Consider the following 14,397-nt stretch of genomic DNA (forward strand, 5'->3'; position numbering starts at 1 on the left):
CTTCTTCCCACAGTCCTATAATACTGATTTCAAAATGACTATCGGTGTGAATGTGAACATGAATGCTCGTCTGAGTCTCTGCCACAGACTGGCAACCTGTCCATTTCAACTGCATGAAAAAAAAGTTCTAAATACAGGGTAAATAACGTATTTTGTATGGTAAACACAGCAGGGAAGTGGACTTCGACCATGCTGACTGAATAAACAAATGCAGAAAGCCTGCGGCACTTTGTCAGGTTTACATACTCAACCAAATTGAGAAAGACTTAAAAAGTGACATTTCCTGTATATGTATGCATTAATATTTTAGTTTAGTTTGGTTTGTAAGTACATAAATATCATTTCAGTTATTTTGTATTTTTTGAATATGCCATCACTCCTAGTTTAAATTAACCATTAAAACACAGGGATACCCCGAGGCCATTTCCACTCCTCCAAAATCAAGAAAACGACTAACAAGCAAATGTGTACAATGTTGCTTTTCTTTCTTCTTCTAATAATAACCACCAATGATATTACGTAGCTTTATCCTTTTGTAACCTAAGACCTTGATACTGAAAAACAATTTCATAAACAATGCAGATTTCTTTTAAGTGCCACGCCGCTCCTCAGAGACGGTACATTTTTTTGCTGGCGACATTCAACCGAGTGATTTTGTTGCTATACTGAATGCTCTCAAAAGCTACCAGAGAAGCAAACGGAGCTGTCCTCACGCCATCTACAAAACATGCACTTCCTTGTATTGGTTTTAATTCTTACAAATATCAAACAGCACAGTAGACCTCGCAGCCGTTCAAAACGATCAAAGCTTCTATTGAGTTATTGACATCATCTGATAGCAAAACAGACAAACAGAAAATGTTACAATGCATGTCAAGCAACAATGACATCTTTAAATAGCATTAATTATATATAATTACAAAAGAAATGATCACATACAATGACAGCAATGCATGTTCATTAATCAAACAAATGCTGAAAAATATATATGATAATAAATAATTCTAACTGTAAGCACAAGTCAAACAAAATAAAGGAAAGGGAGGAGTCCAAAGTAACATAGATGATTTTGAGTTTTGGGCCAAAAAAAAGGGTGTTGTGATTCACTCAAACAGGTGAGCTTTCAGGTAATTTGTAGACACACATAAAGCTGAAAACTACTCAATTGCACATTGTAATGCTTCACTGCTCCAAACAGGCTCTCTGTAAATTAAAAAACAAAAAGCAACAAGTGCTAAAATCAAACCCAGTGAAATGTATTTAATCCAATTGCACTCAGTGAACAGTTTTACACCTTTCAAATATAGCATTTCACCTCACGCGGACCAGAAACTAGTCTCCCATTGACGGTGGAGCAGAAATTTATCGGTATCAACTCATCAATTGTGTTTTTTTTGTGCATGTTTTTAAGAATATAATATGCAAAGTAAAACAACTACACTTTGAGAGAAAAAAAATTACACAATACTGCAAATCTAAGACTTATATAAAAGGTCCGATAGTGGTTCTTGCTGGACCTGTGCCCTTCATTCACACAACAACAACAAAATAAAATTAAAATAAAAGTGTTGTCTTAACAATACTGACTTCTCCCAATTTATGTCATCCAGGTACAGTTTGAACAATTTAACATCGCTCATGTTTGATTTGAGTTAAAGAAGTGAGGAGGAAAAGAGAGCACTTACGACAATAGAAGGATCTAGCATTTACTCCTGCATTTCTAGTGGCAACAGTTCCTAGAGGCATAGGGAATGCTTCTTTAAAAAAAAAACAAAAAAAAAAAACAGCACACATCCTACATAACTTACATCATAAATAATTATTTAAAATAATGACCACAGCATGAATGTTCTACTGAAAAAAATTCTACAGTGATGGCAAAAAATGGCCGATCTTTCTGCTGCCCACAGCATGTCAACAGAAATAAAGCCATTTAGAAAATAAAGAAAGTGTTACCCATTTTCCTGTTTTGCTGAGACTTGCCTTTTGTACATCTATAACAATGCCCTTTTGCTTTATATTCTGAATATTACGCTCCATAAGGTTGTGACCCCCACTGCGTTCTGTGCATGTATACTGAAATAATGCCATTGACATGAATTATCGAAACAAAACCGTAAAAACAGGTACAAAAGGTACAATTTAATCAAAGGACCACATGAAGAGGTGTGAAAAAGTCTTCAGTATTCACAGAAAAATATCAACTGAAGTAACTCACCGGACAGGAAGCGTCCTAAGTTTATATACATATGATAAGTAAAATTGAAAATAGATTTTCCTCTCTGTACATAGCACTGTATTCTTTCATCTTCCTCTTCTTTATTTACAAAGAACTCCTGCTCTCGAGGTCTCCCTTGTCTTTCAGTTCTGAGTGGATCTAGTCAAGAGAGATAATGTCAGATATGGAGCCATAAATGGCCGCTGCAGCTGCTGCTGCTTCCACTGAGGACCTTGATAATCCTGAAATGGAATGGCTGTCCCTGTCTCTGTCCCGATCCCGGTCTTTGTCGCGGTCCCGCAGACTGCTCGAAGACACCAAACTACTGGTGCTGCCGCTGTTGCTGCCTCCGTTGGTGGCAGCCAATGTGCTGCTCCCCGGGGTGCCTGGCTGTTCATGTAAGAGCTGAGGGGAGCTGTAGGGCAGGAAACGGTTGAGGAGCAGGTCATGATCCTCTGAGGCTGAAGCCGACGCAGCTGCTGCAGCAGCCATCACCATATTGTAATGCTAACAGGACAAAGAAGAGTGACAACAGTCAAGCATACTGTGAAGAAATATGTTAAAGCCTAGTGCTATATTTACAAAACTTCATGACACTGAAGAATGGGGAGAATAAAACAAACCAAAAAGCAAAAACAGATGACCAAGTTTTAGTTTTAAGACAAACTACTAAGACCTGTGCCTGTCTGACTGCATGCATGCTTTAATATAATAAACAGTAGTTCAACTAACAGCTGCTAAAGATAGAAGCAAAATGGCAAATTAAGTTGTTTTAGTGAATATTAAGTTTAAGGTTGTTCCCAAATGTCACTGGCATGTTTTCCTGTGGTGTTGAATGGCGCTGTGTGTGAGTGATGTGCGGGCAGAGAGTCGTGCAATTTGGAAAGAGGGATGCAAACCAAGTTACTTTCATTAGTAACAATCTACAAAGACAATCACTAAACGCCTCACATGAAGACACCAGTTGTTGTAAGAGGATAACAGAAAACTAGTTTTAGCAGAAATCTGAGAATCAGTTTTCCAAATGACCTCAGATTTGACACGGACCTCAGCGTACACCTGCAAGTAGAGCAGGGCGATATGGCCAAAAATATTTATCACGATATACATTTGAAAATTTGCGATAACGATATAACTGACGATATAATTGATGTGAGACAAAATACAACTCCACAACATTACTAGCGCAAAAAGACAACCTTCCATTAATTTTCACTTAAACAAGAAGCTGGTTTTTATGTACATTAAAGCTTTATAAAAATGTAACAGTGCAAATGCAAATTCCTTGCTGAAAGTTTAACCAAAAGGCATTTCCAGTAGAAATGGGCTGACATATCCTGAGCATAACCATATATAATATCCACTGAAGTTAAAAAGAGGTGCTTTGCAACATTAAACTGTAGTGTGCAGTACATATTTTTTGGACCATAAGGTGCACGGGATTATAAGGCACATTGAGCTAAACAAAGCAGTTAGATAAATCAAACTTTATTAAACTCATTCTTCTTGCTTCCTCCACTTCTGTACCATTGATTCATTGATGTTGAATTCTCTGGCAGCTGCTCTATTCCCATGTTGTTGCAGTATATTAATGACTAGCCTTGTATTGTGGATGGATTATCTCAGTTGTTCTCCTGACTGACGTTTGGTCCGTTTACAGCATCCTGCCATGCGATTGCATTTGTCTCTAACCATGAGGAACCTTAGTGTTCATCCTCCAGCTTCACTGTTTATGTTATGCTAACATAGCTGTGTCGCTAGCGATCACGTAGCACATCATTATATACCAGCTAGCCCAACTTCAGTAACCCTACAAACGTCACTGCTGTTTAGTTTCCTGTCTTCATTTATGTTGGAAGTGATAGCAGAGCTGTACGTTTGATTTTTTTCAGAAATCTCTCAGTCAGAACATGCTATATCATGCTTAGGTAACTAGCGAAACTAGCGAGCTAACTTCCGCTAGCTTCCTGCTAACTTCTAACTCCGTTAAATGTAATAAATTTTGTTTTCATGGATGCCTGGAAGTTAAACTGAATTGTTACACCTGGTAAAGCAGCAATGCTGATCGTTTTATTAAAGATGAAAGAATTTAGACAGTTAACTCTCAGTGATGCTGCAGTGTTTGTTTGACCTGAAGTATACTGAGTTTAGGACCCAGATTACTCCCAGATTTAAGAGCATCTTAGTCCGACAAATACAACAATAACGACCTCGGCTTGCATGTTCTGCAAAAAAATGTGCTTTGTTGTGTATCTGACGGACAAACACCAAACCAGTTCCACATCACTGAAGTTGCACCATTTTTACAAACCAATTCTGGTTCATCTGTTTCACTCAACAATCGGCCATGTGCGTATGAAAACAAAGGCACTGCGCATGCGCGTTTTACTCCCATTCTATCGCGATATTTCATTTTCCTATCGTTGCCTAACATTATACCGGTATTACCGTGAACGGTATAATATGGCCCAGCCCTACCTGCAAGTGTTATTTGTTAGCGAGATAATAATTCAAACAGCACTTTAGTAACTTAAGTATGTGAGAAAAAGTGAGGTTGCTGTATGTACAGCACTAAATGTATGAATAAAGCTTAGTTTTGATTTGCACAGCTATCACTGGATAAAAAACATCTGTAAATTTATTTAATTCAATGTACAGATCTAAAGATTTGTCTTACTGAAAATATATCACTCTTTTACAATCTATTTAGGCGGGTTTGTGGTCGCTGGATGAGAATGAGTAACTGTACCTGATTGTCGCCTTGAAGGAAGGAGAAGAAATTTTGATCTGTAAGAAAAAGAAACGACTTTACAAGCTGCGTTCAGAGGCATGAAGTCATTACAAGTGAATAATTTACAACCGATGTATTACAATGAAAATTCCCCAGGTCTCCAGTATATGGAATATTTCACACAACAAAAACCTTTCTTTCAATTTAATCGACACATTAGAGCCAAATATTTTTACGGAGGTAATTTGAATATCTTTTTATTTTATTAATCCCTCCCAAAAAGCGTCCATGTTCTCCATTTTTTCAGTTTCCTTTTCACTCAGTGTGTAAAAAAAAAAAAAAAAAAGTTCTGAGAAAAAGTTTTTTTGGGTTTGTTTTTTTTTTGGAAAAGTAGCATTTAAAGTAAAAATTTAAAGTAAAAACACCTTCCCCAGTTAATTACACTGGTACATTTGATAAATTATCTGATTAGAGAGCCAAATTATTCAGTACAACAATAAATGTGTCCTGATAAGGAAAATTTTGTAACAAAAACCAAAGTCTTATCATTCTCAGCATGCTTTTAAAAAAAAAGAAAAAAAAGAAAAGTGTTACAAAATTTCAACTGACCACTGCGCGAAAACAAAACAGAACAAAAAAAAAAAACAACCAACCAAACGAACAGGTTTTTGTTTCTACTGTCTCACCCTTGCGCAAACCTACGTGACTAATGTACACTTAATGACTTACAATAATCACTGTGAAGTTATCTCCCTATGACATGGCGACACTGTAAGACATCAACATTATCCCTAGTTCTGTCTATCAGGAGGCACACTCATGCTGGTAGTCAGATGACAGAATTTAACACATACACGCTATGATGGCAGTGAGATAAAATTCATTTCCTTTAGGGAAATTGACGGGGCTACCTGGCAGGTCACTGGCTGTGTGATAGTAGTGGCGGTAGTCCTGGATGAGAGGTGGTGGGGGAGGAATGTAACTGGTCTCCACAGGTGGCATGCTGGGAGCTCTGCTCACAGGTGAGGCCTGGCTGTGCAGGTTTAGTACTCTGGGAGGAAATAACATCATATGTTTAGAGACAAAAGCAGACAGAGTTGAACACATTTTTTACAGTCATCTCACTTCCTTTGCAGTTTCATGACTTACCCTTTGCTTGCAGGTGGAGAGACGGGTGACAGCGAGGGACAGGCTCTTTTAGGAGGCGGCTCGTCATCTAGCTCATCTTCTGAGGAGCTATCCAGTGTCAGATCGATCACATCTACTTTCTTGCAGTTGTCATAAGAAGACCGTTTGTGCTCATGCGCATCGGTTCCAGACAGATCTACAAGGAAACAGCAATGTCAGTCTGCGTTCCCAGATCATGGGGAAGATTAGATTTAAAGATTAAAATCAACTGACATACCGCTGTCTACACCGTTGTAGGAAGCAGAAACCTCCTGCACTTCTTTCTTTGACCTCATAGGGGCCCAGCTTCCATCTTCTTTGAACTGGATTTCATCACAGTCAGAGCAGCTATTCAAGATTTCCATGAACAACCTAGAAAAACAAGCCATTCCAATTCTATTACAATAATCTTAAGTACTTGTGAGTCACTTAAAAGTCAAACTTCAGAATTACAATACAGCTGTGATTCATCATGAGCAGATTGAGCAACTGATACTAAATAAACATAAACAAGGATTTGTATTATTGGCAATTCCTGTCCAGGAATCCAGTCCAGAAACAGCTGTGTTCAAGATAGTCAGGAGACAATAAAACACAAACCAAAGAAAGTCTGTTTCAAGTTAAAACAAGAAGTTTAACTGAGTTTAATTGCTTATAAAGCTACACGCTATTTATGCAGCATGCAGTTTTATTATTATTTATCTTGACAACTGTCAGACAAGCTGCAGGATTATCCTGATAAAAATCAGGAATGCAGGATGTTAAAGTTAAGCCAACTTTAACTTCATAACCAGATGACTGCATCCGTTTTTGCTAAAGCTGTCTGATCAGCAACATCCACCCAGAACAAGTGGGTTTAATCAAATTAAAAAGGCATTCAGCGCATCCCTTTTTTGCCAATGTTAAAGAAACCTGCTCCACCCTTTCTGGTCAGAAGACGACTGGATTAACATTTCTACAAAGTAGAGGAAGGAGAGCATTTCTGACTACATCATACTAAACGGATGGGCATGGAACCATACCCAACATTAAAAAAATAAAATAAAAAAAAAGACGTGCTCACCCGTCAATAATTAGGTGCTCATATGGTGCCTTCTTGTCACAGACTGGACAAACCCATGTTGGCTTCTTCTCATTCATTTGAATATAAAGAGTAGCATCGAAGCACTGGAGGTGTGAGCATGTCATTGCTCGGCAGGGGATTGTCAGCCTCATCTTCCCCAACTAAAAAAGAAAAGAAAAGAAAGATAATTCGATAAATGTCGCTTTCATTGACTGACACAGTGATCAGTTTTATACTATATAATAGCACAGAACAAAAGCAACAGTCCCCAACCACTTTACATCCAAATACCGTAAACCTCAGGTCACTAAAACTGTAAACGTATTTCTTGTTGCTCTAACAGCAGGCTAAGAAGCAACTAAGAAGCAAGGAGGATAGTGATGAATGGTACTTACAGGACACAGGAGAGAAACTCTTAGACTTGTGGTAGCAATCTCACTCTCTGGATCGGCCGTCAACTTCTCTTTGACTGTAAGCAAAACAAAGTGCTAGAGTCACAACTTTTTAATGTTTAATGGAATTTGTTCTTTGACACACTTAAGGTTCAAAATGTTGCTTGTGTAACAATGTTTTAAGGTTATTATAGTTTGTTGAACTAAAAAAACATAACAAAACTAAAAAAGTGGAAAAAAGTTAACATGTATTGAAAAACTTAAAAAAAAAAAAAACATAAAAGAAAAGCTCTTAAAACATTATATTACAATAGAGTCTTCACCTTAGAATACAAAATGCCTTGAGGCGACTGTTGCTGTGATTTGGTGCTACAGAAGTAAAACTGAACTGAACTGAAGCACAATGTTGTTGCATAGATTTATTGAGACCAAACATTGTTCCCAGTGTGTCTGTGTTAAAGGAACAATTGTGACCTTGCTACTGACAAATTATTTCATATTGCAAATATAAAAAAACAAACAAAGCTAAAGTAAAAACTAAACACTTTAAACATTAAAAACCAAACTGAAACAAGCAAATTCAGGGGAATTACTCTGATAGTATTGTAGAGTCCCACATACAGTAAGGACTACAAAATTGTGAAGCAGAAAATGTAAGCTCCACCGTTGGCCTTTGTTCACATAAACAAACAGAGGGACTTTTCCAGAGAACATATGAGGAATGCAAAGAAAAGTACCTTTACCTTTGTTTCGACTCTGTGGTCAGACCAGTTAGAAAACTGTAGCAGAGTTACTGTATGAAATTTCTGTTTCTTAAATGTCATTCTCACAAATCATGGGGCAGATCCAGTTCTTTGTACTTCCCAATTAATATCGTGACTTACTCAGAGCCCTGGAGTGGTCAGGGTTCCTGATTCCTTTGGCCCGTAGTCTTTGCAACAACACCGCTGACGACTGCTGTCTGACCAAATACACAGCCATGGAAAAACACTGAAAAAAAGAGGAAATAATAAGCAAACCAGGTCATGCTGATGGTTCATGTTCTCCTCACAACTCCGCAGACCATTTGTTTAAACATAAAAAAATGAGAATCCAGTGTGTTTACCCTGCCAATTTCTGAAGTCCATGACACCACAATTGTGTTGGGGACTGTAGTAGACAGCCGGACAAGAGACGTTATGTTAATGGGGCGACTGGGCCTTTTTGGTTCAACTCCATTTTTGGTGGGAGGAAGATATCCCTATAAGGAACACAACAAATTTAATAACTCACAGTCACATTATTAAACACTGGAAATGCTCTATGACAAGCAAACAAAAACAAAACAAACACCAAGGACTCACCGGAAGATTACAAGGCTTTCCATTCACCTTCACGCACAGATTTGGGGGGAAATGGTCCTCCTGGGGACAGCTTGTCTCCGATAAGCAAAATCTGAAAATAAGAGAAAACAAATTGCATCGAGGATAAGTTCAGATGTTGAGGAAAAAATGGCAAACACAATTTGTTTCTGTTCAGTTACCACTTTGACAAAAAGGCTGGCTTTCTTTCTTTCTTGCTTATTTTAGGTTTTCGGTTGTGTCAAGTACAGCCATCTCCATCTATGATACAGGAGAGCACTTCTTAACGGATGTCATTCACCAGTTTTTAATGTCATTAAGTATTCTCTGTCATATATATGCTGGCTTGGGAAATCCTACAGGCTAGACTGGATAAATTATGTGTTCTTTAAAGCAAACTTCCCCTTTACTGTTTAGTGTGGTAACAATGTGTCCACATCCAAATATGCTTGTACTTTTCTTTGATTATTTTTGTAATCCCTCATGTCCGTTGTGAATATAAACAAAAGCCTGAGCCCCCAAGAGAAAAACATGCCTTGTATCCTTCACTGTTCATTTGAAAATTTGACCTCAATGTAATTCAACTCAATTCTTATCTTTGCGTAGCTGGGATGGGCTCCAGCCCTCCAGCCCCCCCCCCCATGACCCTGATAACGATAAGCAGAAGAGCATGGATGGCAGGATCTCATCATTGTCACTTATCATTAACGATAACTAAAATCATAATTAGCAGGTTGAGGCTTTCATTTCTTAAATTTGAAAAGAAAAACACTAGCAGCATGCTTAAAACAAACAAAACTGTCGTAACTTTTGTTCAGGATTAAAACATTTAGAAACAAGTTTCCAGCTGCATGAGCTCTCTTAGGCTTTTTGTTCTTTGGCACGCTTGAGGATCAAAATGTTGCTTGTGTATCAGTGTTTTAAGGGTTCACTTATTACTTGTAGCCACTTAGTTTTCAAACCTTTTTCTGTTCTGTCACTTAAAAGAAAAGTTAGTCTGGATGTGTGCACAGTTGCTCTTTTTTTCTCTAAACTTTTGTTCATGTGACATTACTATTTCTGGCTGATTCAAAATGGAGAGCAGCTAAAAACAGACCCATTACTCACACCGCCACATCACACCGATTAAAACAGATGCTCAAAAGAAAAGGCTATCTTAGTCATACCTTAACTGGACTTGAACAGCAAAGTCACATTTGGTCCCGGATATGTCCCTGAAGAATTCAAAAAGAAGAAATATTTAACACACAACACATGAATGACTCGGTTTTCTCCGATATTTAATTATAAAAGGTTAATTAGCGATAAAGCTTTAAAAGTGACAGTTATTTGCCTTCTCATTTATTTAACTTGCCGAATGTACCAAGAAGCTTTCTCACTTACATGGAGCTGCTGATCTGCTGAACTTGCTGCGGTGTTAATGCAAAGGCATAACATGCTTCCTGGAACCGCTGACTGTTGTCTGAAGCTATGAAAAAGAAACCAGAAACACAGAGTCAGTGGGGAAACCTACAGAAACGACTGAGGTCAACAGATGCTGAACTTTTACCCGGTGCTTTCATGGGATGCACGCAATGGAGAGGTGCTATCACTAAACAAAGCTGAACAGGAAGTTGTGGACTCACCCAGGCTGGTTGGCTTTATCAGCTCATCCAGCACATCGTAGAATGACAATCTCTGGAGCTTGACATCAGGGTGTACAGGGTGCAGAGCGGAGGAAAGATGAGGCAGACTCAGCTCGTGCTTAGGCCCGAGTAAGGAAACAGGCAGCAGCGGTGATGGGGAACCGTGGCTGTCAAACCCCAGTTGGGCAAGGCCAGTGGGCAAGCTGGCTGCAGCGTGAACACCGGGAAGAGCTAGGTCCACTGGCGAAACCATTTTGGTTGGAAAGCGCCGCCTGTAGAGCTCTTTGATCTTCATCTGCACTGCGGGACTGCAACCAGCCTTGAGTAGGTGGAGAGCTTTGGTCAAAAGTTCATGTTTGCGCCCATGCTTATTCCGTCCCGCATATCCCAACAACACTTGGAGCTCAGAAACACGAAGGCTCATTACCATTTGCTGGTGAAAAATGAAGAGTGAGGAAAAGAAGATCTATAACAACTTAAAAACAAAAATTTCTAATCTGTCATAAAGAAACAAAAAACTATTTTGTCAATTAAATACAACGGTTAAATAATTTCTTCTTCTTCTTCTTCTTCTTATTTTTAAATAAATAAATAATGCTTTTAAATCCTTTGCTATCTTGCAATGTCCACACACAACATTTTCACTGAGTCATTAATATTTGTCTGTAAACATAGCCCCTCTGAGATGACTATGGAAGAGACAGGCTTTTGGTTAGATGCAGAAATGCACATTTCTAAATGCAACGTCTTTGTACTTTTAATTCATAACACATCAGCACATGTTGCTCGTGGTAAAACAGGATGTGGACATGGTCAGCTGTACAAAATAATGGAATCCACTACAGAAACTTTTTGAGACATTGTCCAAGATAATCTAACTCTGGTAATGTTTGACAATGAAGGTGGCAACGCTGCAACAGACTGCATTAAACTATATGGTGGTTTTATTTTTTTCAAGGATTTAGCAGGACGTGAGTTTCTTTTATGTTTGTTTAAAAACAAAACAAATATTTTAGAGTGAAATGCAGTGAAGCAAAGCAACAACACTAGCCTGCATGACAGCCTCTGAGACACAGAGAGAATAAAAGTCAATTTTAAATAGTTTCTACTATCTTACATTCTACTGTAAAGCCTCCACTCATATTCTTGTGCTGACTACATGCTGTAATATCTTTGTGGATGACTGCGTTGCAGACAAATAAAGCAACGTCAGCATTAAAAGGACAGGCTGCAATCATATAGTCCATATGCAAATATTTTGGTAATCTCCTCTGACAATCAATCAGTGACCTACCCGGGATAAATATTTAAGCAATGGAAAATATTCTCATGACGCCTTAGAGGTGCAAATTATACTGTGAAGTTGCATAATATGTACTTATTAAAGCTGGCTTGAGAAAATGGTAAATGGCCTGTATTTATATAGCGCTTTTACTAGTCCCTAAGGACCCCAAAGCGCTTTACATATCCAGTCATCCATCCACCCATTCACACACTGGTGATGGCAAGCTACATTGTAGCCACAGCCACCCTGGGGCGCACTGACAGAGGCGAGGCTGCCGGACACTGGCGCCACCGGGCCCTCTGACCACCACCAGTAGGCAACGGGTGAAGTGTCTTGCCCAAGGACACAACGACCGAGACTGTCCGAGCCGGGGCTCGAACCGGCAACCTTCCGATTACAAGGCGAACTCCCAACTCTTGAGCCACGATCGCCCCGGAGAAAACTTAAAACATAGTTTGGAGATGACTACAATGGCATTTCTTTTTTCTGTAACACACTCCCATAACAGGGTGGTGCCTGCCATATTCAAGAATAAGGGATCACAGAGAGCTCTCTCTCTCAGTATAGTATATACCACTAATAAAGACAGTCTTGGTGGTTTTAAATACCAAATGACTAATTAGTGTTAGAATCTGTGTTCTTTTAACTGCAACACCAGCAGTGCAAATCAGAATCACGCATGAAAACACCTTTATAACACATTCCCTACATAATGATGAAGCCAGATTAAAGAAGTGTACTGCAGTATGGCGCAAATCCAACTCTTAACTCAAAAGCGGTACTCTTAGAAATTACAGATAGATTTAAATCTTTAGTGAGCTCATCTCAAATGCATTTTATGCTGTACAAAAGTAACACTTACTGATCAACCTCAATGATTGCTACAGTACAGTTGATATGATCACCTTTGGCAATGCAACGTGTGAGTATCGCAGATATTAGTTCATTTGAAGTGAAGATCAAAATGAAAGCCTTTTGCATGTAGTGTAATTATCCACAGTGAAATAATAATCCATTAACAATATTAAATTAGAAAGTGGGGACACACCGCTGTGGTTTAATAAGTAAAAACTAACTAACACCGCCCGCATGATGCTGGTGTGACCTCACTGAAACAAAACAAGACTTTTCATTGTGTTAACTTGTGTTTGAAAACAAATCGCGTTGGATTACACTAAAACAGGAGTGTGGACAGTGTCTGTAATTTGTTGGACTAGATGTCAAAAGTATAGCCAATCCAAGTTAACCTGCACTAGGATTCCAGGGAATAGACAGAGCCCATCTTTAACACACACTGCGGTTCGCACGGCGAACTACTGTTAAGGCTAGGAGGCTAACATTACAATGCCAGTGGGTTTCACACGCTGACAGGAATATTAGCTTCATCTCTTGCTAAAGCCCACATCCGACCTTATATAAGTGCAGGTGAACCACAGACAGAGCCTAACGCAGAGTGTGCAACAATAACAAAGCTAGTGCTACCGAGCTAGCTCGTCAGCTAACTGTCTATCTAGTCGTTTCTGCTCTGCTGTTTTCTTATCATATGCCTTCATAACAACACTCTTCGGGTGTCTACTGTTAAGTGTCAACGGCGCTAACACCTGAAATTGAAATCTCAGTGTGTGAAACGTTTATTTATCAAGCTAACGTATGTACTCGCTTTACCTTCAGTTCCGCACTCTCCGCCATCTTGTTACACTGGTTGCGCAGGCGCAACAGCCATCCTCAAGAAACATAAAAAGTCAGTTTTCATTCTCCACAGTGCACAGCAGGGGGCGCTGCTGGCACACAAACGACCACAGGGCGTCTCCGAGGTATTACAGACTACTTTGAACAAAAGCAGGGCGCACCTTCAGATCTTAGTTGGCTTGATGCGTTTTGCTCTGCAGTACGTAAAGATAAAACAGGGTCGCGATTAGGCTTAAGACGCAGTGTTCCTTCCCTTTATTCGTGCTATAATTTGTAAATCTTTTATTTAATTTGTCAACTGACAATGGAAATATTTGATCCTTATAATTAAGTCATTTAGACGTAATTAATATTGGCAATCTTAACTTGGGAATCCGCCACTTTTTCCTTGTCTTATCACTTTATATATATATATATATATATATATATATATATATATATATATATATATATATATATATAAACTAAACACCTGATCATTTCAAGTTGTTTCCTTGGGCTCTGGGAAGTTGGATCTAGGTCTCAGTCGTCGATTACCTAGACGAATATTCCACACTCAAAATAGCCTCGGGTTGCTTGTTTTCCGCGTGTAGAAAGCTGTTTTCTCATGGATATGGCATTATTTCCCCCTCCACAAACAGTTATTTAAATAACGCTTACAGCATATAGCTTCATTCATTCATTCACAAAGGTGAAAGGTGCACTCACATAAGTGGGTTTTGCTAAATTAGGAGTCCACTGGCTCACGAGATCCTGTGTTGATTGATTACTTGCAGGAAAAAAAAAGAGAAAAAAGTTGTGGGAATCAAAAAGGTAAAAAGAAATGTAAATATGGGGGGAAATAAATCACACTTCTTTAAATAAAATGATTTATTCATTAGCGACAA

At 38.7% G+C, this 14,397-nt stretch overlaps 1 protein-coding gene across 2 annotated transcripts; it reads right to left on the reverse strand.

The window, feature by feature from the left end:
- Positions 1 to 733: 733 nt before the first annotated feature.
- Positions 734 to 13,520, reverse strand: pias1b (protein inhibitor of activated STAT, 1b). Of its 2 annotated transcripts, none has more exons than XM_026175802.1 (14): positions 13,487 to 13,520; positions 10,537 to 10,969; positions 10,295 to 10,379; positions 10,078 to 10,125; positions 8,915 to 9,005; positions 8,677 to 8,811; positions 8,456 to 8,561; positions 7,575 to 7,648; positions 7,180 to 7,340; positions 6,355 to 6,488; positions 6,099 to 6,273; positions 5,861 to 6,000; positions 4,968 to 5,005; positions 734 to 2,725 (listed from the first exon to the last, which is right to left on the reverse strand). In XM_026175802.1, the coding sequence occupies exons 1-14, from the start codon at positions 13,508 to 13,510 to the stop codon at positions 2,378 to 2,380; spliced, it is 1,992 nt and encodes a 663-aa protein (XP_026031587.1). In that variant the 5' UTR covers positions 13,511 to 13,520; the 3' UTR covers positions 734 to 2,377. The 2 variants fall into 2 exon arrangements, with proteins under 2 accessions (XP_026031587.1, XP_026031588.1); XM_026175803.1 differs by having other exon boundaries at positions 10,537 to 10,855; positions 13,487 to 13,511.
- Positions 13,521 to 14,397: the final 877 nt, after the last annotated feature.

This window comes from Astatotilapia calliptera, chromosome 7 (genome assembly GCF_900246225.1).
Source record: "Astatotilapia calliptera chromosome 7, fAstCal1.2, whole genome shotgun sequence".
Lineage (NCBI taxonomy): Eukaryota > Metazoa > Chordata > Actinopteri > Cichliformes > Cichlidae > Astatotilapia > Astatotilapia calliptera.